This window comes from Microcebus murinus, chromosome 3 (genome assembly GCF_040939455.1).
Source record: "Microcebus murinus isolate Inina chromosome 3, M.murinus_Inina_mat1.0, whole genome shotgun sequence".
Taxonomy (NCBI): domain Eukaryota; kingdom Metazoa; phylum Chordata; class Mammalia; order Primates; family Cheirogaleidae; genus Microcebus; species Microcebus murinus.
In genome coordinates this window covers 35,793,612-35,821,193 of record NC_134106.1, presented here as the reverse complement: position 1 = coordinate 35,821,193, position 27,582 = coordinate 35,793,612, and the positions used below count along the sequence as shown (strand labels likewise).

General features: G+C 35.3%; 1 protein-coding gene across 1 annotated transcript in view; it reads left to right on the top strand.

The window, feature by feature from the left end:
- LRPPRC (leucine rich pentatricopeptide repeat containing) overlaps positions 1–27,582 on the top strand; it is a 111,205-nt gene that overhangs the window by 23,040 nt on the left and 60,583 nt on the right. The window contains exons 4-14 of the mRNA XM_012756383.2: positions 731–852; positions 971–1,029; positions 1,747–1,833; positions 2,407–2,533; positions 2,875–3,019; positions 3,321–3,466; positions 3,724–3,829; positions 3,912–4,019; positions 12,242–12,360; positions 13,778–13,871; positions 17,359–17,425. Of these exons, the coding sequence (XP_012611837.2) occupies positions 731–852; positions 971–1,029; positions 1,747–1,833; positions 2,407–2,533; positions 2,875–3,019; positions 3,321–3,466; positions 3,724–3,829; positions 3,912–4,019; positions 12,242–12,360; positions 13,778–13,871; positions 17,359–17,425 (1,180 nt within the window). The remainder of the gene's footprint in view (positions 1–730; positions 853–970; positions 1,030–1,746; positions 1,834–2,406; positions 2,534–2,874; positions 3,020–3,320; positions 3,467–3,723; positions 3,830–3,911; positions 4,020–12,241; positions 12,361–13,777; positions 13,872–17,358; positions 17,426–27,582) is intronic.

The following is a 27,582-nucleotide window of genomic DNA, read 5'->3' as shown; positions in this document are numbered from 1 at the left end:
TGACCATAGGGCTGTGTGGCCCCAGGCATTTAAATAAAGGTATGAAATTTAATTCCTGAAAATTTGCTGAAACATGTTACCACTAAATTGATATGATGACCATGATGTCATGAATGGGCAGGTAGATTAAAGTTGAATGGTAACCTTAATTGATGTGGCCCTAGGCAATATGGACACAGATAATAAAGGGCATTGGGATAAAAGTAATTCATGAAAGCACACTAGATATGATGTTTAGCAACTTAAAAATCGAATGGGTCCTTCAAACAAAGACTTTGAGTGGCCTGGTAAGTAAATAAACAAAATTGCTAACACGGTCCTACCTGTCTAAAAGATCAGCAGTCACAGTCCATCTGTCACAGGGTCTGTAACATGGTGAGGACTGCTTTACATAGAAAAATCTTTCAGTTACCTTTAAATGTAAGGGTATTGTCAGCATTTTCTAATAGGAAGAGGATATTATGCTTCATAAGCAAGAGATCTTTTAATATCTGAATAGGCAGTTACAGTTGTAACTTTATAGCAATTTGGTAATTACTGTCTTATATGCTTACCTTGCTCTGTTCTGACAGGATATCTATATAGATGGGTCTAAGTGTTAATATAAATACTGAAGTGATATTTTTACTCTTTTTTTGTTTGTTAAATTTAGGTACATATGATTTCAACTGTGGTAAAGTATATGATTTTCAATGCTTTTCTAAAAATTTGATTTAAATTTCATTTGTAGGTACTGTGTATGATGTGAGTCACTACAATGCTTTACTCAAAGTTTATCTTCAAAATGAATATAAATTCTCACCAACTGATTTCCTGGCAAAAATGGAGGAAACAAACATTCAACCAAATCGAGTGGGTAGTTGGCTATTGTGAATATTTATTGATTAGATCTACCATGGGTTTTTTTTTTTTTTTAAACAGAGAAAGAAATACTTTAAAAAAAATATTAACTGGCTCATTTTATTGACAGGTGACATACCAGAGGTTGATTGCTGCTTATTGTAATGTAGGAGATATTGAAGGTGCCAGGTACGGATCTGTATTAATATAGGTTTAAGCAAACAAATTTATAAATTTTGTAAATCTAGTATCACTTCACTCTAGTATTTCTAAGTTTCTTCTTAATAAGGGAAATGTTTCAGAAGTATTTTAATCTAGCAAATTTCATAGTATGACTTAGACAAAATATAAAATTATATAAGGGGGAAAAGATAAGTAAAAATTGCTGTTTTAATTAAAAATTTGATTTATTAGAGCAGAGGTATAAAATTGTTGAGGTATAAAGCTGGCTTTACTTTTTATTTTATTAATATTTCCTATGGAAAATGTTAGCCCAATAAATTGTTCATTTATAAAAACTAGGAATATTCCCTTTATCCCACTGATTCATATAAAATCAATGGTAACATTTTACTGCTTATGAAATTTATTGCTACTTTTGGGAAACAAGGGATACATTGAATAACTAAATTAATCATTAAACTTTATGCTTTTAAAAGTTTAATTAGTAGTATAGGAAAATGAGGTTTTTAAAAATTACCTTATATTTTTAACAAGAGCACTTCAAGACTGTTACTACTTCAGTGAGTGGGATTTTGTGGGAAGGGGTAAATTTTCACTTTGTAATTTTTAAAATGAGCATGTCTTACTACTTTATGTTAAAAACAAGGCCTTATTCTATGCATGTTATAAAAAGTGCCTTTGGTGAATCCTTCCAAGGAGTATCTTCATTTCTCTTTTTTGCAGCAAGATTCTTGGATTTATGAAAACTAAGGATCTTCCAGTCACAGAGGCAGTATTCAGTGCCCTTATTACAGGGCATGCAAGAGCTGGGTAAGGTTTAACCTAAGGTTTTTGTTCTTAAGCAAGATTTAAATTAGAGAAAATTATTGTAGAAAATTTCTAAAATATGTTTACTCTTTCAAAAATAATGTGGAGTATATGAGCTAGAACATATTAATATTTTTATAACTTGCTCTTAAATTTGTTTTATAAAACTTTTATTTGCAATTATTTAATTTAAAAAATTGGGCTTGATCTGAAGTAACCAAATTTGTAATTTATTAACTGCTCTGGAAAATATTTTGAAGAATAATTTACTAAATGTTATTCTTGAAAAGGTAAATGTGAGTCATAACATACTTAATGTAAGAGGGTACATTATTTAATGTCTATGTAATTATGTAATTTGGTTTTTAGAGGTATCAGGTGTTTACAGTCTTTTATTATTTCAGAAGCATATAACCAGTTTAATATGTATTTGTCCTTTTCTGACATCATCTGATCATCATTAAATCGTACTTAACATTTTTTATTTTAATAAGCATAGGTAATATAGTTTAGTTTGAATAATTATATTACATTTGGCCATAGTGTAGTAAACTATTTCTTTGAATTAACTTATAGAGATATGGAGAATGCAGAAAATATTCTCACAGTGATGAAAGATGCTGGAATTGAACCTGGTCCAGACACATACCTAGCATTATTGAATGCATATGCTGAGAAGGGTGACATTGACCATGTTAAGCAGGTATGACTTGTGTCATGTAAATAAACATACTTTGAAATTTGTATAAATTTATGTTTCACATGAAGCAGAAAAGTATAGCTTATACCTGTTTTTAAAGATATCTCCTTGTAGAGAATAGTATTTAAGGAGAATTCTTAGGACAGTTTGGTATCCTGGTACTGATATATAGCAGTTATTGTTGAAGTGGAATATTTCTTGTTTAATAAAAGAAGTCCTAAACTTTTAGATGGTATTTTTTCCTAATTTTTTGAATCTTGATATTTTGATTTATTTAGCTTTAATACTTAAGTAAAAAAAGCACTGGTTTCTAACTTACCCTAATTTCTGGAACTGTCTTGTAGACACTGGAGAAGGTGGGGAAGTCTGATCTTTACCTTATGGACCGTGACTTATTGCAGCTTATCTTCAGCTTCAGTAAAGCTGGGTATCCTCAATATGCCTCAGAAATTTTGGAAAAAATAACGTATGAAAGAAGATACATTCCAGGTAGTTTTTAAAAATTTATTTATGTGATTTTTAAAAATTTTTGAATTGCTATTATATGATGGAAAGGGCATTCTCTAACAATAGGGAATTGTGGTAGGTGAACATAGGACTCTGAAAGTCAGCTTAAGCTAAAAAATATGAGTCAATGAATACATGAGGATATTTTGATTTGAAAGTTTTTTTTATTGTTATTTAGGTAGACATATCCTTTTGGTGTTTGCAATTTCTGTCTTTAGTATTGGTTGCAGTGTAAAAATATTGTCCAATTCAATAACAAAAGATGTCTTTGTTTTCTTCCCAGATGCAATGAATCTCATTTTGCTTTTAGTCACTGAAAAATTGGAAGATACAGCGTTCCAAATTTTACTAGCATGTCCTATATCAAGGGAAGATGGTCTGAGTGACTTTGGCAGTTTCTTTTTACAACACTGTGTGACTATGAATACGGTACGGTATTCTGTCCATTTTTATTTTGTAGATAGTGTAGCTGGCAAAGAAATAAGATTCTTTAAAATATAAGCAAGTTTCTGAGATCACACCAATTGTAAACATTTTAAAAACCTTGTTTTTGTGTTGCAAGATTTGGGGGAAGAAAGAGGATGAGAGATTTAAATTTTTCATCCCAAAAGTAGTATAATATTTGCAGCAGGTCAAATGGTAGGATATTTGCCAATCTAGCTCATGTGGTAACTTTTTTTCCATAGCCTGTGGAGAAGCTGACAGACTACTGTAGGAAGTTAAAGGAAGCCCAGATGCACTCATCTCCCTTGCAGTTCACCCTCCATTGTGCTCTACTACACAATAAAGCTGGTACTATATTCTTATAGTTAAAACCAACATAAGTTAACTTTTGCTGAGATAGCTTTGTGATATTTTATGGTATCTCTTTCAGATTTGGCAAAAGCTCTAATGAAGGCTATGAAGGAAGAAGGTATTCCTGTCAGAACTCACTATTTCTGGCCATTGCTAGTTGAACATCAGAAGAAGAAAAATGTTCAAGGTTAGATTTTTGCCTTTTACAGATTTATAATGGTTCAGAGAGCCGCTGTAGCGGTTTGTACACATATCTGATTGAATTCTTTGGGAAAGCACACTTATTCTTAGGTATTAGATATTATGAGAAAATGGAATAGTTTTAAGTTATAATAAAGTATTATGTAAGCATTTTAACAAAACAGGTTTCTTTATCTTAATTTCATTAATTTCATTTCTTAATTCATCTCTGTTGTTGATATTCAAATTTTGAGTGTAGTTTTAAACAGTTCATTATTTTTAAGTTCTTAAAAAATTCTGTAGTTCTTGATATAACATGTAGTGTTTGAAATTAAGTTTCTGTAGCCTTAATACAGATAAAGTTATTTTTTAGATTCATGAAAACAAAGAGTGTGGCCACTTTCTTTGTGGACCAATCTGTTTTTTAACTGAGCTTAGTTAGAATAACAGGAAAGGCAGGAAAACTTTTATTGTAAAATGAGTACTCATGACCTGACAGCCTGCTGATTGAAGGACAGAAATGTTCAATCTTTCAGGTTCTTAAGTACGTTTAAGCATTTAGCATACTTTTCCCTTGTACACATGGGATGTCTATAGGATATGAATAAGAATTGAACAAATATTAAATTTTAGAGTACAGTATCTAATTCTTTGGTTTGCATTATTGGTAATTCAGAAAGAATAGTCTCATAAAAAGATGCTTTTAACAGAAGTACTTTCCCCTTGGGGAAACAAAAAATGGTCTTTTTCATTTTATCTCGGAGTATAATGTGCTTTGGAATGAGATGCAGAGTTGTTAGTGTGACATTGGGTGACAAACAAAATGCACAAACAACAAAAAAAGTGCTTTTAGCAGACTTTCATATTGCAATTTTATTTTAAATATATAGCCGTCTTCTAGTTTAAAGGAAATAGTGAAACAAGTATTCCCTAATTGTTTCTGGCTATAAAAGTCTCTAAATCCTTTTTAGAAAAATCTTTGTGAAAACAATATGCTAGTTGATTAACTCTTTGTGTATCTTCTAGTTCTGAATGCTCCAAAAGGTAACCCTTAACCCAGTGTTTTTGAACCACAGAAAGTTTATCATTCCATCAAACTCTTTGGGCATGGTAGTAGTGTTCACCTTTTCACAGGTATGAAAATACTTTTGGTACCCTGTTGAAATGTTTGTTTGTTCATTAAGTCAATTTGCTTTCCTCAACCATATCACCATAGAATTGCATTGGTTACTACATCTTTACTACTTAGTAAACATGAAAGAATTTAGGTAATTTCTTTCTGTAGTTGTAGTAGAACTAGTAGAAAATGGGCTTTATCTTGAATCCATCTCAGTATCTCAGAATTTCAACAAGGTACCAAAGGTACATTGCATTAATGAAAGAACCGAGAGCTGCAGGAGTTTCAGTGACTGACCTTAGGTTCCACATCTAGCTGTCAGTAATACTGGGATTAGAACAGAATTTTATACCATAACACCTTCATATTAGACTTTTGTAAATATTGTACCATATTTATTTTATAAAAATTCTTAGCCATTGTTTAAAATTTAGTTACCAATTTTCATATTAAGGACATTTCAAAAAGAGGTTACCATATTTTTTAATAAATAAAGGCTTTATCCGGAAAAATACAAAAATCTTATGCTTTATTGAGAAAAGTGACTGGAAGAGTGCAAGAGATTGTCTGTTTTACAGTTTTTAAAAACTGTTCTTTTAAAATATGTTATCCTTTGCCAGGAGATCCTGAAAGATAGTAAAGTATATATTCTATAATCTTCTTTATGTAACGGGGTAATGGCTATATGTATTCTATACAGTTTCTTTAGTATAAGGTAAGAAAGTGACATTCTTAATTCGTGCAGTGACGGTGTTCTTTGTCTGGTGAAAGTCCTGTATAGATACCGGTAGAAATAACAGAAGAAAATAATGGCTGCAGTGATGGAAGATGTATAGGAGTGTTTCATGATTAATAAATAAAACCCTACAGGACATCAGAGAAAGATATTTGGAGGTCAGATAAAACCGAACCAAGAGTTTTCAACAGTAGGATAATCAAATTTCTATTGAATTTTTCTGGCTGCAAGTTTAGCCATCACCAATCTCTAAGAAGGATTTTTATAATGACTTCCTTATGGTTTGTCTTACTAGTACTTTTCTCTGTAGCGCAAGTAGAAAAGTCTCTGTTTAGAATGATACATTTCTAATAAGTTGGCCTGACAGAGTGGAAATAACTCAGAATTAGTAGGGATCTAGATTCCTTGGAATATTTAGAAAGCAAAAAAATAAGAATGTGAAAGGAGTATAATTTATAAGGAGGGCTGATCTGAAAGCCTTAAATGCCACTTGAGTGAAGTGGTTGAATAGAGGAAACATTTTTCAAAGAGTGATAAATAGTCCCTTAATAAAAGTGAGTGCGCAGGGTAGAGCAGAAAGTCATCAGGAACAAAACAGTCATAGCTGAAACTTGTTCAAATAAGTCATATATCTTTCCCAATAGTTGACACTATTTTAATTCTGATAAAACTTTTTAAACTGAACTTTCCTTTAGATTTATAGACTTTCTCTTGGCTACATTGAAATATTTTTATTAGATTGTTTATTTAGTCTTAGATTTTCTAAGTTTACAGAGATTGGGAAATCCATTTATATCTAAGTTAATAATATAAGATTATTTTAATCTTTTTATTTTATTTTATTTTTTTTTATTTTTTTTTTTTCAACCCAATACCACATATGAATAATCTTTTTATTTTAAAAAGAAATGTGAGTTGTATTTTTTTGAAAATTTATGTAGCTATATCAGATCAATCACCTTTTTCCTTTTTGTTGGTAAGTGTTTCCCTCCTCCCCTCTGACTGTAGGTATTGAACTGAGTATCTTTGTATGCCTGAGGGAGTGACTGAACATACCTGAGCAGAAGGCTTGATCCCAGCTTTTCTCAAGCCTGCTTTAGTTTCAGTTAGAAAGATAATGTAAGATGTTTGGGCATAGTGGCTCAGGCCTATGTAATCCTAGCACTCTGGGATGCCAAGGTGGGAGGATTGCTTGAGGTCAGGAATTTGACCAACCTGAGCAAGAGTGAGACCCCATCTCTACTAAAAATAGAAAAAAATCACCTCGGTGTGGTAGTACACATCTGTAGTCTAGATATTCGGGAGGCTGAGGTGGGAGGATTGTTTGAGTCCAGGAATTTGAGGCTGCAGTGAGCTATTATGATGCCACTGCACTCCAGCAGGGGCAAGAGAACAAGACTTTGTTTCAAAAAAAAGAAAGATATGTAAGGTAAAAATGCCAACAACACAGATCATCTAAGTTAGCAGAATGCACTTCTCTCCCTGCTAAACAGTATTGGAACAATAAAGAATTAAGAGAATGAAAGGTATTTGAGGCATAGAAGATGGGGTGAAGTGTTTTGTACAGGAATAAGAATCTTTTATCTGCAATCAATTTTTTGGCCTGTTTTCAAACATTAAAAAATCTATCATCTAAAAAACTTAAAAATTATTGATTAGAGTATTTGGATACAGTTAACAAAATTGTCATTATTGCTACTGTAAACATTTATTTAGTAGTTTTAGCATTAAACACATTTTTCTGTTTAATTTTAGTGACTGCCCTTAGAGGTAAATAGAGAGCCTTATTATCATCATTCCTGTGTTACAGACAGGGAACCACTAACAGTCACCATTTGGTGGCAGAACAAGAACTTGATCTGACTTCCTTTTGATTCCAGGAAAAAGTGTATGTTGTAGCATTTTTGTAGCATTCCAAGCACCCGCCGGCAATTAGGGGTGTTGGTTTTTCATTCAAGCTCTCGTGTGGTCTTGGAGAAGTCACTTTATACTTTTTGTTAAAATGAAAATTAATTGACTTCCCCCCTACTTTTTTTTATTCTGCCTTTATTTAATTGAAAAACGTTATATATTGTCAAAGTATACAATGTGATGCTTTGATATATGGATACATTATATACTGGCTATCATAGTCAAATAAATTAAGACATCCATCACCATTTGTGTGTATGTGGAGGAGGTTGAGGACACTTAAAATCTGTTATCTTCTTAACTTTCAATTAAATAACACAGTATTTTTGTTTATTGGCTCATTTGTTTTGAGACAGGATCTTGCTCTGTCACCTGGGCTAGAGTGCAGTGGTATCATCAAAGCTCATTGCAACATTGAACTCCCAGGCTTAAACTCAAGCAATTTTCCTGCCTTAGCCTCCCAAGTAGCCCGGACTACAGGTGTACACCATGACACCTGATTAATTAATTTTTTTTTGTATTAATGGGGTCTCACTTTGTTGTCTATGCTGGTGTTGAAAACCTGACTTCAAGTGATCCTCCAGCCTCAGCCTCCCAAAGTGCTAGGATTACAGGCATGAACCATGTACTAGCCAACAATACAGTATTAGTAAGTATAGTCACCATTCTGTACATTAGATCCTTAGAACTTAATTGGCTTATAACAGAAAGTTTATACCTTTGACCAACATTTCGCTATTTCTCCCAGTATCACCCTTGTCCCTGGCTGTCCTCCTTTTTGCTTCTGTGAGGTCATCTGTTTTTTAGATTCCTCATATAAGTGAAATCATACAGTATTAAGTCATCTTTCTTTACATAGAGAAGCATCCCTGCCCCCACCCTCAATAGAGTTGAAAGCCTCAATAGAGTTGAAAGCCTTGATAATATAGTTTTCTATAGTAATCTAAGCTAAGTTGTAATATTAATATGCTTTTTGTTCAGAGTGTTATAGTTCTGTTACTCTGTTGTCGTCAATCTTTGCCTAGGCCTGGATCACAAGAATTTCTTCCATACCTGCAGATAATATTTCAATTCTTGGAACTTTGTTTCTATCCATTCAATAGATACGGATTCCTATAGGTCAGAAAATTCTTCTATCCATTGAGTGCTTTGACCCATATTGCCTTGTGTAGTCTATGAATGGTAGTTAGAAAGATTAAGCAAAGCAATGTAAGAGTGCCTAGAAGATACAATTCTTGACATTTTGCCATTCCTTATATGTAAGCTAAAAAATTATGGTTCAAAAAGGTGAAGCTACTTGCTCAGATTTACACTGCCATTATGCGACAAAACCAAGGTGAAAAGCTTGGTCTCTTTGAACTCTACAGCCTGTTTCTTTGTCACTTCACCAAAGTACCTCACCAGAAATGTAGCTGTTTACTTTAAGTCATAGTCATCAAAATGATTACTGGTCAGAAAGGACATTGAGGACATTAGATTACCACAGTAGTATTAGTAGTCATTAAGAAGCAATTTATGGCCAGGCATGGTGGATCCTGCCTGTAATCCCAGCATTTTGAGAGGCTGAGGCAGGAGGATCCCTTGAGCCAAAGAGTTCGAGGTTACAGTGAGTTATTATTGTATCATTGCACACCAACCAGGGTGACAGAGTGTGACCCTTTCTCAAAAACAAAAGAAAAAAAAAATCCTGTCATTTGTGACAACATGATGAACCTGAAGGACATTATGCTAAGTAAGCCAGACACAAAGACAAATACAGGATGATCTTCCTTATACGTGGAATCTTAAAGGTTGAACTTTTAGCAACAGAGAGTAGAATGGTGGTTACCAGGAACTGGTGACTGAGGGTAAAGAGATGTTGGTCAAGGAGTATAAATTTTCAGTTATTAGATGAATAAGTTCGGAAGACTTAATGTACAGCATGGTAACCATAGCTAATAATACTGTATACTTGGCTCATGCCTGTAATCCTAGCGCTCTGGGAGGCTGAGGCAGGAGGATAGCTTGATCTCAGGAGTTCAAGACCAGCACAAGATCCCGTTTTTTCCAAAAAATAGAAAGAAATCAATTGGCCAACTAAAAATATATAGAAAAAATTAGCCAGGCATGGTAGTCCCAGCTACCCGGGAGGCTGAGGCAGGAGGATCGCTTGAGCCCAGGAGTTTAAGGTTGCTGTGAGCTAGGCTGACGCCATGGCACTCTAGCCCTAGCAACAGAGCGAGATTCTGTCTCAAAAAAAAAAAAAAATAATAATAATGTATACTTTAAATATGGTGAGAGAAGCGGGCTCAGGTGTTCTCACCACACACACAAATATAGTAACTAGCTGAGGTAATGGATATGTTAGCTTGATTGTGGCGATCATTTCACAGTGTATACATGTATCAAAACATCATCTTGTTTATCTTTGAATATATTATAATTTTTGTCATTCATGTCAATAAAGCTGGCTGAGGGAAATAATTAACCTAATATGTTTAAACTTCAGAGGTTTAAATGTATTTTTCAAGATGTAAAAATAATCAGAAAACAACAGCCCCAAAATTAAAGCAAGTTTTAGGTTTAAGTCTTTAATCCATTTTGAATTAATTTTTGTGTACGGAATAAAATAGGACCCAATTTCATTTTTTTTGCATATGGATATCTAGTTTTCCCAGCACCATTTCTTTTTTTCTTTGTTTTGTTTTGTTTTTTTGAGGTAGGATTTCGCTGGGTTGCCCAGGCTGGACTCAAACTCTTGGGCTTAAGCGAACCTCACATCTCAACCTCCCCAGTAGCTGGGACTATAAGTGCATGCCACTGTACCTAGCTTCAATACCATTTCTTGAAGAGACTATTCATTTCTTTTTTCTTTTTTTTTTTTGAGACAGAGTCTCGCTTTGTTGCCCAGGCTAGAGTGAGTGCCGTGGCATCAGCCTAGCTCACAGCAACCTCAAACTCCTGGGCTCAAGCAATCCTGCTGTTGCAGCCTCCTGAGTAGCTGGGACTACAGGCATGTGCCACCATGCCCGGCTAATTTTTTCTATGTATATTAGTTGGCCAATTAATTTCTTTCTATTTATAGTAGAGACGGGGTTTCGCTCTTGCTCAGGCTGGTTTTGAACTCGACTTCGAGCAATCCACCCGCCTCGGCCTCTCAGAGTGCTAGGATTACCGGCGTGAGCCACTGCACCTGGCCTATTCATTTCTTAATATGTATTCTTGGTGCCATTGTCAAAAATTAGTTGACTGTATGTGCATGGATTTATTTCTGAGTTCTCTATTCTGTCCATTTGGTCTATGTGTCTGTTTTCAGGCCAATATTAGGTAATTTTATATATAATGAACTGTCTAAAGTTCAAATATTCTGATCCATAATCTAAATTTTATGTATTGCTCCTTGGCCATTTGGCTAAGATCAAGTATATAATCTAAATTTTATCTAAAAGAAATAGGCAAACATAATATAGTTAGACTCGCCTGTGTCTTTCTGTACTCAGTGGGAATTTACAACCAGTAATTTGTACTAGAGTTCATTATGTAACAAATTTTTAGAAATGTAATTTTTCTTTGGGAGTATCATAGGGCAGAAACAGATTTTTAGGGGGAGTATTAATAATTTGAAGGTAATGAAACCAAAGAAGTAAGTTTTAAAAAGGAAAACAATTACTTTCTGTCTTTTTATTAAACTGTGGCGTCTGTCAAGTTAGGTAACACCTGAGTAGTTTGACATTAGGCTAGAATTAATTGGATCTGATATAAACAAATCAGTTTGAACTGTTTGAAGCTAACGGTAGCTTTGGAAAATATGAAATGACTTAATAGTTTTTAAGGAGTTATTAAAAGATTTTTATGAATTGGATGAGATAGAACAATTTATTAGATTTTTAAGTTAGTTTTAAATACGGTGAGACACAAATTCATTAGAATCAATTGTTCTCTTCATTTTTCATTACATTATAAAATATGAAGTCAGAAGTTCGTAACAATTAGGAAATTTTTTATATAAGTTCTTAATTAAAAACACGTTTTGAAACTTCTTTTGTCTTTGACAGAGCCCCTGTCACCCCATTCCTCCTCCAGTCCCTTCCCTTTTCAGCATTTATTCTTGTTAAGCTTTATTGTGTAAGTCGATCATTGCTCTATCATAGCAGTGATATTTATAACATAATATATTATAGTATGATATAAAATAGTGTTATTTAGTTGGGGTGCCAGAAATGATGGGGACATTGCTTAATCGTTTTAAGTTATAGTCAAAATTTCAAGGATACTTTCTTAGTACTTGCTACTAAATTAATAAAGGAATATGAAGAAAGGAGGGATCTCCCTGTTCTGTTGCTTTTCTGCTTTCACTTTTAGACAAACAATGTGCTAAGTGATTTTCCTACATTATGATTCAGAAAGTGATTGAACTGAACTTTCTGATCTTTTGTTAATTTACTTCAGGTTCTTCATCTCTGTGCTTCTAAATTTTATCTCACAGGTATAATTGAAGTCCTCAAAGGAATGCATGAATTGGGAGTAGAGGCTGATCAGGAGACATATATAAATTATGTGTTTCCATCCTTTGAGAGTGTGAAGTCAGTCCGTACTGTTTTGCAGGTGAGTAAAGTGTGGTTTTAATTTCATAATTACTGCTTGTGCTTTCTCACTAGTGACTGGGGGAACCAGATGTAATTTGGAAACTTATCCTAACTTTGGTTACATTCATTCTCATTTCAACTATCTTTTGCCTCTATTGTTGGAATTTCAGTGGTGGTAAGTATTGTTGGCTCAAAAACAACTACTCTATTAAGTGCTTAATCGAATCCACAGCATTGATACAGTTTTTGTCTTCAGCTTTGCAATAAAATTACAGTTTTCATCCGTTTTAAAAAAACTGCATAATATGTTTGATGATGGTAAGGTAGAAAATACAAGTAACTCATAAACTATACAACTCATCCACAGTTCATTGAGATTATTGCTCAGCATGTATATTATTTCAGATGTGAGTATGTTTGAGAAATCTTTTTTAGCAAAAAGTATATTATACTATTCTCATTTCCTAGCAACCTACATTTTTTTATTTGGCACCTTTCCATAATAGTATATAATTCCTCAAATTATTTTTTATGCTTATATACTGTTTTACTGTATTGATATACCATAATTTATTTTTATACATTGCTTATTATTGGTTATCTGGGTGGTTTTTAATATTATGCTACTATAAAATGATTCAATAAATATATTTGAACTATATAAAATTGGTTTATATACTTAAATTACTATTATTTTTTTTTGAGACGGAGTCTCACTGTGTTGCCCGGGCTAGAGTGCCGTGGTGTCAGCCTCGCTCATAGCAACCTCAAACTCCTGGGCTCAAGCGATCCTTCTGCCTCAGCCTCCCAAGTAGCTGGGACTATGTATGCATGCGCCACCATGCCCAGCTAATTTTTTCTATTTTTTTTTTTTGGTAGAGATGGGGTCTTGCTCTTGCTCAGCCTGGTCTTGAACTCCTGAGCTCAAACGATCCACCTGGCTCAGCCTCCTAGAGTGCTAGGATTACAGGTGTGAGCCACTGCTCCCGGCCTATATACTTAAATTATTAAACAAATGATGTTGGGACAAGTGATGAACTACTTGAAGTTAAATTAATTTGATCCTTACCTCACTACATGCCCATTTTAGATCCATGCATTGCATTTTTGTTTTGTCTTGGAGAGAGAGTTGTTCTAAGTGTCTTCAGTAGTAAACTCTTCTGGAGTAAAGGCCCTCTAAGGGTAACAGATTATCTCTATTTGAAGATAAGCATCTAATTTGAATGTTGGAGCTACATTTCAAAACTTAGACTAAAATTCAGTTATTTAGCTTATATGTTAACCTAGAAAATTATTTTTTAAAATGATAGATTATCAGAGAATATGGTGATAAAAAGAAATAGGAAAGCAGGAACTTTGAATGGTATATCAAAATATTATTAGGTGAGGCATATTATCATTTATATATGCTTTTTTTTCATATGCTTTATCCCTAGGAAAATGGATGTCTTCCTGAAAGTAGTATGTTTGCTCAAGCTGAATTGAGAAGTGAAGCAGTAAATGGGAACTTAGAGTATATTTTATCATTTTGTAAGTATGCAACATTAGCAGTAAACTTGACAAGTGTAAGTTTCTATACTATGGAGGGCATGCTGGGTACTTGATGCAGTGAAAACAAGGAAGTTGTTATATGTTTTGTTAAAGCTAGACTGATAAGACAGTTTATGGGTTGAACTTCTGGATAATTTTTTTTTTTTTTTTTGAGAGAGAGTCTCACTATGTTGCCTGGGCTAGAGTGCCATGGTGTTAGCCTAGCTCACAGCAACCTCAGACTCTTGGGCTCAAGCTATCCTTCTGCCTCAGTCTCGAGAGTAGCCGGGACTACAGGCATATGCCACCATGCCCGGCTAATTTTTTATATATAAAAATATATATTTTAATATATTTTTTAATATATTTTTAGTTGGCCAATTAATTTCTTTCTATTTTTAGTAGAGATGAGGGCTCACTCTTGCTCAGGCCGGCTTCGAACTGCTGACCTTGAGCCATCCTCCTCCCTCTGCCTCCCAGAGTGCTAGGATTACAGGCGAGAGCCACTGTGCCCGGCTGAACTTTTGGATAATTTTAAAGTTGGAAGGCCCTTGGATATAACGTGATGTTGGAGTGGAGGTTGGACTGGGGACTCTGAAGGACTTAGGTCCTCTTTATAATTCAGCTACTGATCATGTGAGCTGGGATAAGTCTTTTAACTTCTCTTTGCTTCAATTTCATTAAGTGGGTATAGTACTGTCTACCTTGTGGGAGTTGTGAAATCAGGTGAGATAACTGTTTCTGAAAGTATTTTCTGAACTAACATCTAGATTATTGTCATGTAAGTTACATGAAGCCATCTCCTAGTCTTCATTAACAAAACACACCGTATGTTTACTAAACATTTAAAAATGGTGGAATGCTTTACAATTCTCATAACATGGTAATTCAGTTACCTCCACTGATCGATGAAGAAAGGAATAGAGAGTTAAATGATTTGCACAAGATTGGCGACTTGAGCCAGAAGCAAGATCTTCTGACTTTATTTTTTTTTCACCATACCACATTTTATTTTTAATAAATACATAAGATGTTGCCAGTTTGCAGAGCCCGTGAAAAATTCCTCATTTAAAAATAAAACATGGAAACATCAGTTTTTAGCTCCCTAAAATGTTAAAAGTTAAGCTCTGATTAACGTATAATCAAATCGTATAGGTGGAAGCTTTGTTAAAACTAGGTTATTGACATATATTACCTGTGTATATGTTGTTTAAAATAGTGCACTGTAATATTGTAAGGGAAAGGCAAAGTGTCCAGTATGGAAAATGGTACTGTTATAGGTATAATTGTTTGAGTTGAAGGTTGGGTATTAATGCTGACTGTATTGATTTTGCCTTCCACTCTGTATAATATAGAGATTTTCCATATTGACAAGATGAAAACAGGGAAGCATTAGCAGAGGAATATGGGCTCGAAAGGTGCATACATGAGAGCTGCCTTTTCCTTTTATCATACCACCCATTTCACTTCATTGTCAACCTCTTGATTTTTCAGACTTGTTTGTTGCTAAGGAAACTAGATGCTTTTTGTCAGCAGCCTTCCAGCTTACTGAGGTGTTTCTGGTCACCTTTTTTATGAATAAAACCTGACAGTATTCTGTGAAATAATATTTTTGAATAGTATAAAAATAATTTTTCAAGAGGTTGTTTATTAAATTTGAAAAAGAAAAACAATTCCAGAACCTTTAAAGAATATTTGCACTTACTCCCGTCAGTACCTTCCCCTCCCCCCTTGATTTATAGGTCTGTGAAGAGCAGTTAGTTCTGTAATTGCTGGTATTTGCTTTAGGCAGGTCTCAGGTCTGCACTATTGGTTACTATTAATACATCACAAGCCATGCCAGGTTGTAGTGAAGAGAAAATGAATTAAGTTTTGGGGTAGTAGGAAACATTTTCGCACTTGTGTTTGTAGGCATGGAAAATTAATTTGACCAGGCAAAATTAAAATTGCTGAGAGGCCCATGGTTGTGTCCACTTTAAAATTCCTGGAGTGACTAAGTGCAGGTCCTTTTTTGAATGATTTTTAGATTTTCAAATGCTGTAAAACCACTGAGCAACATAAATTCTTTGTTCAAGGGATGTAGTAGCTGATCTGAAACAATTCTCCTTGTGTGGGGTTGGTTTATATTTAGGGGAGTTGTACAAATCTTAAAAATGACTCTGACTCCTGCCATAAGTTTTTTAAAAAACTAAACCAGGTATCTTAATCTTCATCTAAACTGTATTTATTGTCTTCAGAATTTGTTTCTACTATGATTGCATTTCTAATTCCACCTATCTTGTATCATTCAGTAGCCACATTACATTTATAGTGAAAAGATTAACTCATTTACTTATAACATGGTACCGTTTTGAAACAATTGCAGGGAAGAACAAATTCAGGAAACGCCTACTGTGATTCCATTGCTAGTTATGGCAAGGGTTATGTGAAGAATCAGTATAAGGCCTGATTCTTACACTGAGGCGTATCAGGCTTATAATGTCAATGTGGAAACATGCAAGGTTGTAGACTATGAAATGCCAAAATGAGGAGTAGAGCAAATAAATACTCAGAAAAATGAAAGATCAGTGTAAGTCCATTCCATAACAGAAATGAAGACCTATTTTGTTATGACTTTTTGTTATTCTTATGTGACTGCTGGTCATTGATCAGAGTGGAAAATGAAATGAGAAAGTGCGAATGGTTCAACAGAACCCAATACCTCTCTCAGAAAAGAACTTTTCCCTTCATCTACTGTCTTTAAAGGACAAAAGTACTATAGGGTATTACAGTCTCTGTCTTCATAGTGCCTCAGTGTCCAATAACTTAAAGCCTCCGTATGTATCAGGCAGACTTTGAGTATGCCGGAATATTACTAATAGTGATTGCTGTTTATTGTAATAATATTCATAAATTTATTAGCTGTATGTATTTATGAAATTGAAGGAAATAGACAGTAAAAGGATACCTTATTTTGTAAATATATGTTACTGTATTATCAAATTAATTTTCTTTTTTCTTTTTTCTTTTTTCTTTTTTTTTTTTTTTTTGAGACAGAGTCTCACTTTGTTGCCCAGGCTAGAGTGAGTGCTGTGGTGTTAGCCTAGCTCACAGCAGCCTCAAACTCCTGGGGGCTCAAGCAATCCTGCTGCCTCAGCCTCCTGAGTAGCTGGGACTACAGGCATGCGCCACCATGCCCGGCTAATTTTTTCTATATATATTAGTTGGCCAATTATATTTATAGTAGAGATGGGGGTTTCACTCTTGCTCAGGCTGGTTTCGAACTCCTGACCTCAAGCAATCTTCCCGCCTCGGCCTCCCAGAGTGTTAGGATTACAGGTGTGCGCCACTGTGCCCAGCCCAAATTAATTTTCTATGAAAACATTTTCATTCTTTAAATAAAATTTCCAAAACGAAAGGTTAAAGATATAAGTTGATAATATAGGGGTTTTTTTTGGTTTTTGGCTTGTTTGGTCTGAGATTTAATGATGCTCATTTTCTTTTGCAGTGAAATCAAATACATTGCCTTTCTCGTTTAATTCTTTTAGAGGCAGCCTAATTCTAGGCTTTAGGAGGTAAGTTGATCAACTTAAATGTTTTTGCCTAAATATGGACTGATTTATCCTGTCCTTTTGACCTATTGCATGAGTAAAGATACATATGTTCTTATTTTCCAGTGACTTCTAGTATACCTGAAATAACGTTCCCTGTTTTATTCTTCCTTCTATTCTTCCTTCCTCCTACTTGAATTGAGTTTGGGCTGCCTTTTTTATCAGCTTTTTCAAGAAATACACACAGATTTAGTAAACCTGTTTCTAAGATAAAAGTGCTGTTTGAGCTAGAGACAAATTTGCATGTTCAGTTTATTCTTTGAGAATTTAATTACAAGGTGACTTTTATTCATTATAGTATTACTCTCCTCCTCTGGGTGCTCAGGGAGTGTTAATGACTTTGTCTTTCCAATTTTCTTATTTTGAAAATATTTAAACATCAAAAAAAGTTGAAAAATAGTAAAAGGACCACTTACATACCCTTTATCTAGATTCGCCAATTGTCACTGTTAGTATTTTGCCATATTTACTGTCACGCAGGCTGGAGTGCAGGGGCATCATCATACATCATTGCAACCTCAAACTGCTGGGCTTGAGTCATCCTCCCACCTCAGCCTCCAGAATAGCTGGGGCTATAGGTGCACACCCCAATGCCCAGCTGATTTTTTTTATTTTCTGAAGGGATGAGGTCTCACTATGTTGCTCAGGATAGTCTCGCTCAAACTCCTGTCCTCAAGGGATCCTCCCACCTTGGCCTCCCAGAGTGCTGGGTTTACAGGCACAAGTGACTGCACCTAGCTTCATACAGGCTTTCTTTACGTGCAAAGTATATGTATACACCCAGACACGTTATATGCATTTTTACTTTTTTTTTTTTTGATTCACTTGAAGTTGTGGACATCCTGGCACTGGATCTTTCAGAATATATCTCTTAAGGATAAGGTCATTATCTATGTATCCCAGTGTCAATATCACTCTTAAAAATATAACAATGCTATGTCATCATCTGATATACATAGTTCATATTCAGATTTTCCTAGTTATAAAAATTTCTTTTTTAGCTGTTTTCCTTTTTGACTGAGGAGTCAAATTCATGCATTGCATTTGCTTGCTATGTCTCTTTAATCTCCTAATCCAAGATAATTCTTTTACCTTTTTTGTTTGTTTTTTGTGACACTGTTTTTTATTTGTTTTTTTAAAGAGTTCAGGCTAGTTTCTTGTAGAATGTCCTGCCCACATTTTGTTTTTGTCTGATTTTTTCTCATGATGAAACTCATATGAAACATTTTTAGCAAGAATACTTCATAGGTTATAGGCACATCAAGGGATATAAAGTCAGGTGTTTAATATTGATGCCAGCAGCTAAGTTTGATCAGTTGGTTTAAGGTCGTGTTCCCCACATCTCTTCCTTACAAAGGAACCCCATCCCCTTTGTAATTAGTAAGAAGTCTGTGAGGTGATACTTTGAGACAGCATGTCTATCCTGTTTTCCCAACACCTTTCACACCTTAGTTGTAGCAGCCATTGGTAATCCTTGTTGAATCAGTTGTTAACATTGGTGGTTGCAAAAAGCATGAGTTTCTAATTGTGTCATTCCTTCTGTGTTTATATTAATAACTTTTGACATCCCAGTAATCTCTGTACTGTTTGATGGTAAGTGTCTATGTTTTCCATAGATACCTCCTGAACCCCCACTGCAGGCAAGAAGAGTTAGAACAAGTTGGTGGGACCCTGTGTTGCTGCCCTTCCCTTAGCCGGTGCAGTTCTACTCTTTTCAGTGACAGTTTTGTGTATTTAAAAGAAAAAAAAAACAGATACTGTTCATGCCTTTAAAAATAAAAATTGAAAAGTATAGAATACATAATCAAATAGATAACATGCTCATAGTTTTTCCTTCCTTCCTGTACATATGGAGTTAGAGATGATAGATGTTACGATGTCCTTGTCTACTAATTCTGTCATCTCGGTCATTTCTGGGTCTGTTTCATGAGATTAATTTTTCTCACTATGAGTTTTGAGTCACACTTTTCTGCTTCTTAGAAATTTTTTTTGCATACCAAATATTGTGGATTTTGTACTGGTAGATGCTGAATTTTTTGTATTCCTTTAAATATTTTCGAGCTTTGGTCTGAAACAAAGTTGAGTTGCTTGGAAACAGTTCTCTCAGTGCTTGCCTTTGTGCTTTGTTAGGCAGGACTAGAGCAGTCTTTAGTTTAGGATTATTCCCACTAAACTAGTTTAGTCACTCTACTGAGGCAATAGCCTTCTGAGTACCTCATGGGCCATAAGTTTTTAGGTTTTTGGGAGTGTGAACTGTTCCAAGCTTTGTATACGTTTTGGAAATTGTCTTACTTGCTCTTATTCAAAGCCTGTGAACAGGTTGCAGAATGTTTCCTCACACACTTGTGCTTATCAGTGCTAAGCTGAAGACACGGCAGCTCTGTGTGGATTTCCACTCTCTGTGTAGCTCTCCCCTCTCAGGCACTGTGCCTTTGAATTCTGTGTTGGCTCTAAATTCTCAACTCAGGTAATCACTGGGTTCTGGGTTCTCTCTTATACTGGGGCCTAGAACTCTCAGATAAAAGCTGGAGTAATCGTAAGGCTTACCATTATTTGTTGCCCTTCTTTCAGATATCACTATTTTCTACTGCCTGTTGTCCAGTGTAATCATTGTTTCTGGTTTCTTACTCTTTTAAGATAAATCCAGTTCTTGTCATAGTCTATCATTGCTGGAAAGTGGAAGTGTTTTAGAATTTTTTCATAAATTAAAGGGTAAAGTGGTATGTCATGGGTCTACAAAACTACCCCCAATTTTGATGATTTCCTGGAGTACTCACAGGATTCAGCAGGTACTCAGCCTGCAGTTGCACTCGTGGCTAAGATTTATTATGGGACACAAACCAAAATCAGCAAAAGGAAAAAGCACATGGTGCAAGGTTTAGAAGAAATCACACACTAGCAACCAGAAGCAAGCTTCTAAGAGTCCTCTCTCAGTGGAGTCACACAGGACACATGTACTTCCTCCAACAGTGAGCTGTCATAACACATGTGAAATGTGTTTCGGGGAAGCTCACCTGAGCCCAAGAATCTGATGTTTTTATTGGATCAGTCATGTAGATACCCTTCACATAGCATGTACCAAAATTCCAGATATCCTAGAAGGAAAGAACTCATTATCTTGGAAAAACTCTTCTTGTGGAAGCCAAAGTGAAGAGCCTGGAATGTGTCCATCTAAACTTTTCTCTGTATAGAAACATTAACAGTTTAGGCATGATGAGCCACTCTTACCATTTAGGGAATGGTGGGAACCCTCCTGAAATCTAAGTTCCCAGATGCCAGCCAAATAAGCAGACCTTTCTAAGAATAGCAGTCTCAGGCCTGCAACGTTAACTTGTTTCTGCACAGATGATAAGAGCTGAACTAGGGCTTTGGCAGTAGATATAATAAAGGACATGTAAGAAATTACACAGATTAAGTTCAGTGCATTTTAAAGGTTGGTGGTAAGGGAGAGAGAACATTAAACAACATGAGGAAAGAGGAATATATTTAACATAGAAATGGAAAGATAATGAGGTTAGTTTGGGATTTGGTTTTGAGATGTCTGTGTGTTTTCCATATGGTGCTGTTCAGTGGTGGAGGTCAGAGTTGGATTTTGGTGTCACTAGCGAGGGGCTGATTGAAGCGATAGTGATTGTTGAGGGAAGCAATGTAGAAGAGTGATTCTTAAACTTTTTTGAGTCATGGATTCCTTTGAGAATTTGTTGAAAGCCATGGCTCATCTTTCCCCAAAAAGATGCATGTTATAACATTATGACTATAATGTAATGCTATAATGTAATGGGGTTTATGAAGTACTTCCCCTTCCTTTGTATAAACCCTTGTTGTGGAAGCCAAAGTTAAGAGCCTGGAATGTATCCTTCTATACTTTTCTCTGTATAGGAGCAGACACCTGTAAAAGGCATTTGACGGTTTTTGTTTTTTGTGATTTCCCCTCCCCCTGCCCCCAAAACCAAATGTGATATTATACCTTACTCTCAGTCTTTGTTTTTCACTTAACAGTGCTGCACGGGCACCCTCTTGGTTCACAGATATAAATCTAATAGTTATACCTGGAGGAGATTTCATTGGTATATAGGTATACCATAATTTCTCAACCATTTCTTTATTCATGGACTAGGATTGCTTCTAAATTTTTGCCACTACCAAAAAAACCAAATTGCTGCATTAAATATTATGTACCTATATTCATATATTAGTTTTTCTTCCCTTAGTGTTTAGAACCTAAAAAAAGAGACTTATTTTAAAAGGTATATCTATTTTTTATTTTAATAGCTACTGCCACATCACTTTCCAAAAGTAGTTATATTATTTGTTACTTAGACCAGCAATTCACACTTCTAGCAGCAATGTATGAAAGTAGCCATTTCCCTGCAAACTTGTAGGTACTGGACATTATAATGCTTTTTAATTTTGACCTAGCTGATGTATGATAAATGGTCTCTCAAGGAATAATTTGCAATTTTCATCTTCTTAACTATTAAGCAGAGTTATAACATGTATTTATATGCTTATTGGCCATTAAAATTAATTTGTAAGATATTATATGTGAAAGATATTTATTTTTAAGGTTTTCTTTAAAGAGACAAGGTCTCACTCTCTTGTCCAGGTTAGAGTGCAATGGCACAGTCACAGCTCTCTGTAACTTCCAAATCCTGGCCCAAAGGCTGAAGCAATCCTCCTGACTTAACCTTCTAAAGTGTTGAGATTATAGACATGAGCTGTCGAGCCCAGCCAAGTTTTGTTTTTATTTTTGTTTTTTAAAAACCTTGTAAAGAGATGAGAGGGAAATCCAAGGATAAAATCCTGGGGAGTTACTTGGAAGGAGCCAGTGAAGAATAGGAAGAGAAGCGATAGAGTGAGAACACGTAGAATCTCAAAGCCATCAAAGGTGGTTTTTTGTTTGTTTTTACTTTTTTTGAGTTTTGTTTTTATTTTTTTTAAGTGACAAATGTGCATATTCATGGGGTACATAGTGATGTTTTGATACATATAATTTGTAGTGATCAGATCAGGGTAATTAGCATGTCCAACATCTTAAACATTTCTCCTAGGAGTTTTAAAAAAGATTGTAAGGCCGGGCGAGGTGGCTCACACCTGTAATCTTAGCACTCTGGGAGGCCAAGGCGGGCAGATTGCCCCAGGTCAGGAGTTTGAAACCAGCCTGAGCAAGAGCGAGACCTCATCTCTACTATAAATAGAAAGAAATTAATTGGCCAACTAATATATATAGAAAAAATTAGCCAGGCATGGTGGCACATGCCTGTAGTCCCATGTACTAGGGAGACTGAGGCAGGAGGATTGCTTGAGCCCGGGAGTTTGAGGTTGCTGTGAGCTAGGCTGATGCCAAGTCACTCTAGCTCGGGCAACAGAGTGAGACTCTGTCTCAAAAAAAAAGATTGTAGTGAGTGTTACAAGCTACAGAGGTATAGGAAAGATAGGCCTGAACAAAAAGGGTGTTCAGTTTAGTATTTGGGAAAGTTACAGAGTATCTTTGAGAGAAGCATTTTGTAGTGAAAGAAGCCAGTCTGGAAGCTGTGAGATTCTTGTTGTTTTGTTTTGTTTTTAGTGATTGACTCATATAAACTATGACTGAATTAATCTGCTCTTTCAGATTATTTGTATTTTTATTTGATAGATATATTAAGAATATTGAAAAATGGATTACCTTATTTTAAAACGACACCAGGCTAGGTGCTTTACTTCTCTCCTGACTTAAATCTTCTTTGATCGTTTCCCTATTTGTTAGCACCTAAGATGCTTAATTGATTCATGGGTTTTAAAATAGCTGCATATTGATAACATTTTTAAATGTGGTTAACAAAGGCCCCACTACCCAGGAGCCTCCAGCATTTGCACAGTGGCAAATCCCTTTTTATTCTTGCCTCAGTCTTAGTAAAAATAAGTTTTAACTAATCCCTCCCAGGAACATATTTAAATATGTAGGTTCTAAAACTATATTTTGTTCGTTAATTTTTCTTACTATAGATACAGAAAAATTTTAGGTTTTGGTAACTTGGCATTATTTATAAGAATACGGGCACAGTTTAAAGCATTTGTGTCACTAGAGGTGATTTCTTTCTTTCCCTTCTATCCCAAAACTACTACAAATTCAAAATGTAATCGATGTAATTGCAGTCCATTATCTCAGCATTAATGTAGCCAAGCTATTTTGTTTGATGTCAAATCAAATATTAATAGTATATATATTTTAAAATCCCTTTGTCAGTACATTCAGTATAGTTATAGAAACAGTTACTGTCTCGTGCTTCTCAGGGTCCTGTTGTACTCTAGCAACTTTGGAATTGGCTGAATTGACATTGAGTCAATCATGTCCTTGCCAGTAAGAGTCCAAGATAACAACCTGCAACTCCTGTAATTTTTAGCACATAAGAAATTCACCAAAAGTTACTCCTTGCCAGAAATAATCATTCAGAGTTAGACGTCTTTGAAACTCATTTTCAGGTAAAAAAACCCAAAAAAACAGAGTTAGATGTCTAAGAAGTTAACATTATAATTGCATATTATGGTCACTATTGGTAAACCTAGAGGCAATTTGGATGTACATTTCATTATTGGAATACAAATTTTGCAGTAGTTATCTACCTTTAGTAAAACATTCCTAATAAAAGTAGGTCCAATGTCTAAGAGACAGTAGTTTCTAGCATGTGGTTTGCAACCTGTTTTGGTCCAGATTTATTTTTTAAGGTAACCCACAATAGTTTTGAAAAGCACTGTTTTGTTCATATCTTTCAAGAGTAGTGTTTAAGTGGCAAACCAGTATTTCTGTAAATTGATAAACTCAGGAATTGGTAATTGAATACTAATGAAGTATAATATCGTCCTGGAGTTTTCCATCTTATAAATTGTCTGTTAACATATGTAGGCAAAATCACCTGTACAAAAACTACTCAAATTCTATACTACTTAATTAGAATGAGATCATTCAATATCATTAGGGCATTTGTACTTTTAAACTTTTTTAAAAGGCTATTTATATGGGCATTGTAAATGGCATTTAGATCTGACTGGTACGTTAGTGAAAAATCCAGAGGGAGGTGATTAGGGTGATAAGACTTTTTCTTTTTTTTTTTTTTTAAGACTTTGTCTTTCATCCTAAATATAGCACCAGCTGAACAAAGTTCAAATGAGAAAGAGGGCAGTGTGCATTATATATATTACGGAACACTCCACCACTAGAAATATTGAGTCACTTCCAAGAGACAAAGTTGCTCTGAAGCTAGATCAGAGCATGCTGGCAGTATAACATCTAAAAGAGATATGTTTCAAGATTGGCTTGGAAGCATATGAATCTTTATAGTACATGGAAAAACAATTCAGTAGTATAAGAAGTGTTTTTCTGACTCAGTGGAAACAGTTTGAACTTAGGAAGTGGGGGTCTGTACTGTTGAAGTAGTGCTGCCTTCCACATGTTGGGGGGAAAAAATCCCACATTTTTTTTATCCTAAAACTCATAGGACCAGCCATCAGCCTTTATTGAAGTCACCAAGTTTAATGTAAAATTTTAAGGTCCTCTTTTCAGTCAGCCAGTGAGGTTCCCACTGATGACATCCTGACCTCTCCAGAATTGAGTGATGGCATGATGTGTTTGCTCTTAATTGGATACTAATCATTGTTGAAAAGGAGCTAGAGGCTCAGGCAAAAGAAGTAATGAGGAAGTCATAAATTACTGACTTTTATATATCTGTGTCTTCTGTATCCCACTGTTGTTTTCTCTTGGTCAACAGAAAGTCTCTGGCTCTGTGATTTTAATCCCATTTCCGCACTCACATGTGTAAGCTGAACTCCTTGCTAGATAGCCACAGGCATGCAATGTGGTTATTTTTGTTGCCTGACGCTATATTCTTTTTTTGTTGTTTTATAGTTTGTTTTAGACATGGGGTCTTGCGACGTTGCCCAGGCTTGTCTTGAACTCCTGGGCTCAAGCAATCCTCCCCACTCAGCCTTTTCAATAGCTAAGTCTATAGGTGCATACCACTGCTCCCAGTGCTTGACACCACATTCTTGATTTGATTCTGTTTTACATTGGAGGGGAGAAAGTTGAATATGGTTTATTTAATTCTGTCTTAAATATTATGTGAAATAATATATTTTGTGATTTTTTTAAACCATAGTTTCTTTTTTTTTTTTTTTTTTTTTTTTTGAGACAGAGTCCCGCTTTGTTGCCCAGGCTAGAGTGAGTGCCGTGGCGTCAGCCTAGCTCACAGCAACCTCAAACTCCTGGCTCAAGCAATCCTCTTGCCTCAGCCTCCCAAGTAGCTGGGACTACAGGCATTCGCCACCATGCCCGGCTAATTTTTTTTTGTATATATTAGTTGGCCAATTAATTTCTTTCTATTTATAGTAGAGACGGGGTCTCGCTCTTGCTCAGGCTGGTTTCGAACTCCTGACCTCGAGCAATCCGCCCGCCTCGGCCTCCCAGAGAGCTAGGATTACAGGCGTGAGCCACCGCGCCCGGCCTAAACCATAGTTTCATAGGCAATGAAAGTTCTTGTGTGTTTCTGTGAGCTGTTAGAGATAATACAGAAATGTACAAAGAGAAGAAAATTTGGGGGAAGGGTTGAAAGGGATTGGGAAGAATATACATACATACATACATAAGGCAAATTGGAGAGGGTGTGTTAATAAAGGTTAAAATGGTTAAGACAGTAAGCCTTTCGATGGAACTCATTTAAGTCATGGTTCTACATTTTATTTGTGTTTTACATGCTGTATGATCATGGGAAGTTAATTAACATTTTACTGTTTCCATATCGAAATATGTAAGTGCCTATGATGCTTTGTCAATGCTATAATATAAAAAATGTCTTTTTGTAGTAGGCCATATCGCTGTCTCTAACAGAACTTTTAAAAAGTTCTGAAAGGATTATTGCAAATACTCTCATTTCCAGCCTGTTTATGAGCTGTTAACATTGCTATATGAAATTTATAAAAATACTGGTAGAGTTGTCTAGGTTTTGTAGACTCTTCCATCTATAATAGGGGTAAAGTGTTAATATTCCTTCATGATTTGGCAACATTTTTCTTTCAAATTCTGTATTCCACTAGAATAACCTCCCTTAAAAGCTGAAAACAGCCCTCAACATATATGGTATTGACATTTTCTTCAAACCTGTTATTCAAAGAGAAAGAAAGATGTAAATGGAATTAGGTGTTGAGAAAACAATTATCTTTTCAAGTCTGCTTCCTCAAAAATTTATTTTGGTTGTGGGCAGAGAAGAAGGCAAGAATTAATTTCATTTATCCAAGGCTTATAGCCAAACTGCCCAGGTTCAAAATGGATCCACTGTTTTGTTAGTGGTGAGAAGTTGGAAATTTTATTTCTACTTTTTTTATTGTGTACTGTATCGTATATTCAGAGGAGTATCTCAAACTTAAAATGTACTGTATAGGCCGGGCGCTGTGGTTCACGCCTGTAATCCTAGCTCTTGGGAGGCCGAGGCGGGCGGATTGCTCAAGGTCAGGAGTTCAAAACCAGCCTGAGCAAGAGCGAGACCCCGTCTCTACTATAAATAGAAAGAAATTAATTGGCCAACTAATATATATATAAAAAAAAAATTAGCCGGGCATGGTGGCGCATGCCTGTAGTCCCAGCTACTCGGGAGGCTGAGGCAGAAGGATCACTCGAGCCCAGGAGTTTGAGGTTGCTGTGAGCTAGGCTGACGCCACGGCACTCACTCTAGCCTGGGCAACAAAGCGGGACTCTGTCTCAAAAAAAAAAAAAAAAAAAAAAAAAATGTACTGTATAAAAAGGAAACAAATACCTGTTACCTACCACTGAGATTAAGAAATAGAATGTCAGTAGCACCTTAAAAGCCTTTTAGTCCTTTTTAGCATTTCTCCCTCTTGTATTCAGAATCCAGTTCATGAGTAGTTATTAGTTGTCAGTTCTCTTTGACTATAATCTGGAACAGTTATTCAGCCTTTGTCTTTTATGATATTAACATCTTTGGAGTCTACTGGCCAGTTGTTTTTAAAAGTATTCCTCATGATGGTTCCCCTTGATTAGCTTCAGGTTATACATCCCAGGCTGGAATACCACATGAGTGACAGTCTATTTTCTAAGGGAATTATATCCTAAAGGCACATTAATTTTGATTGCC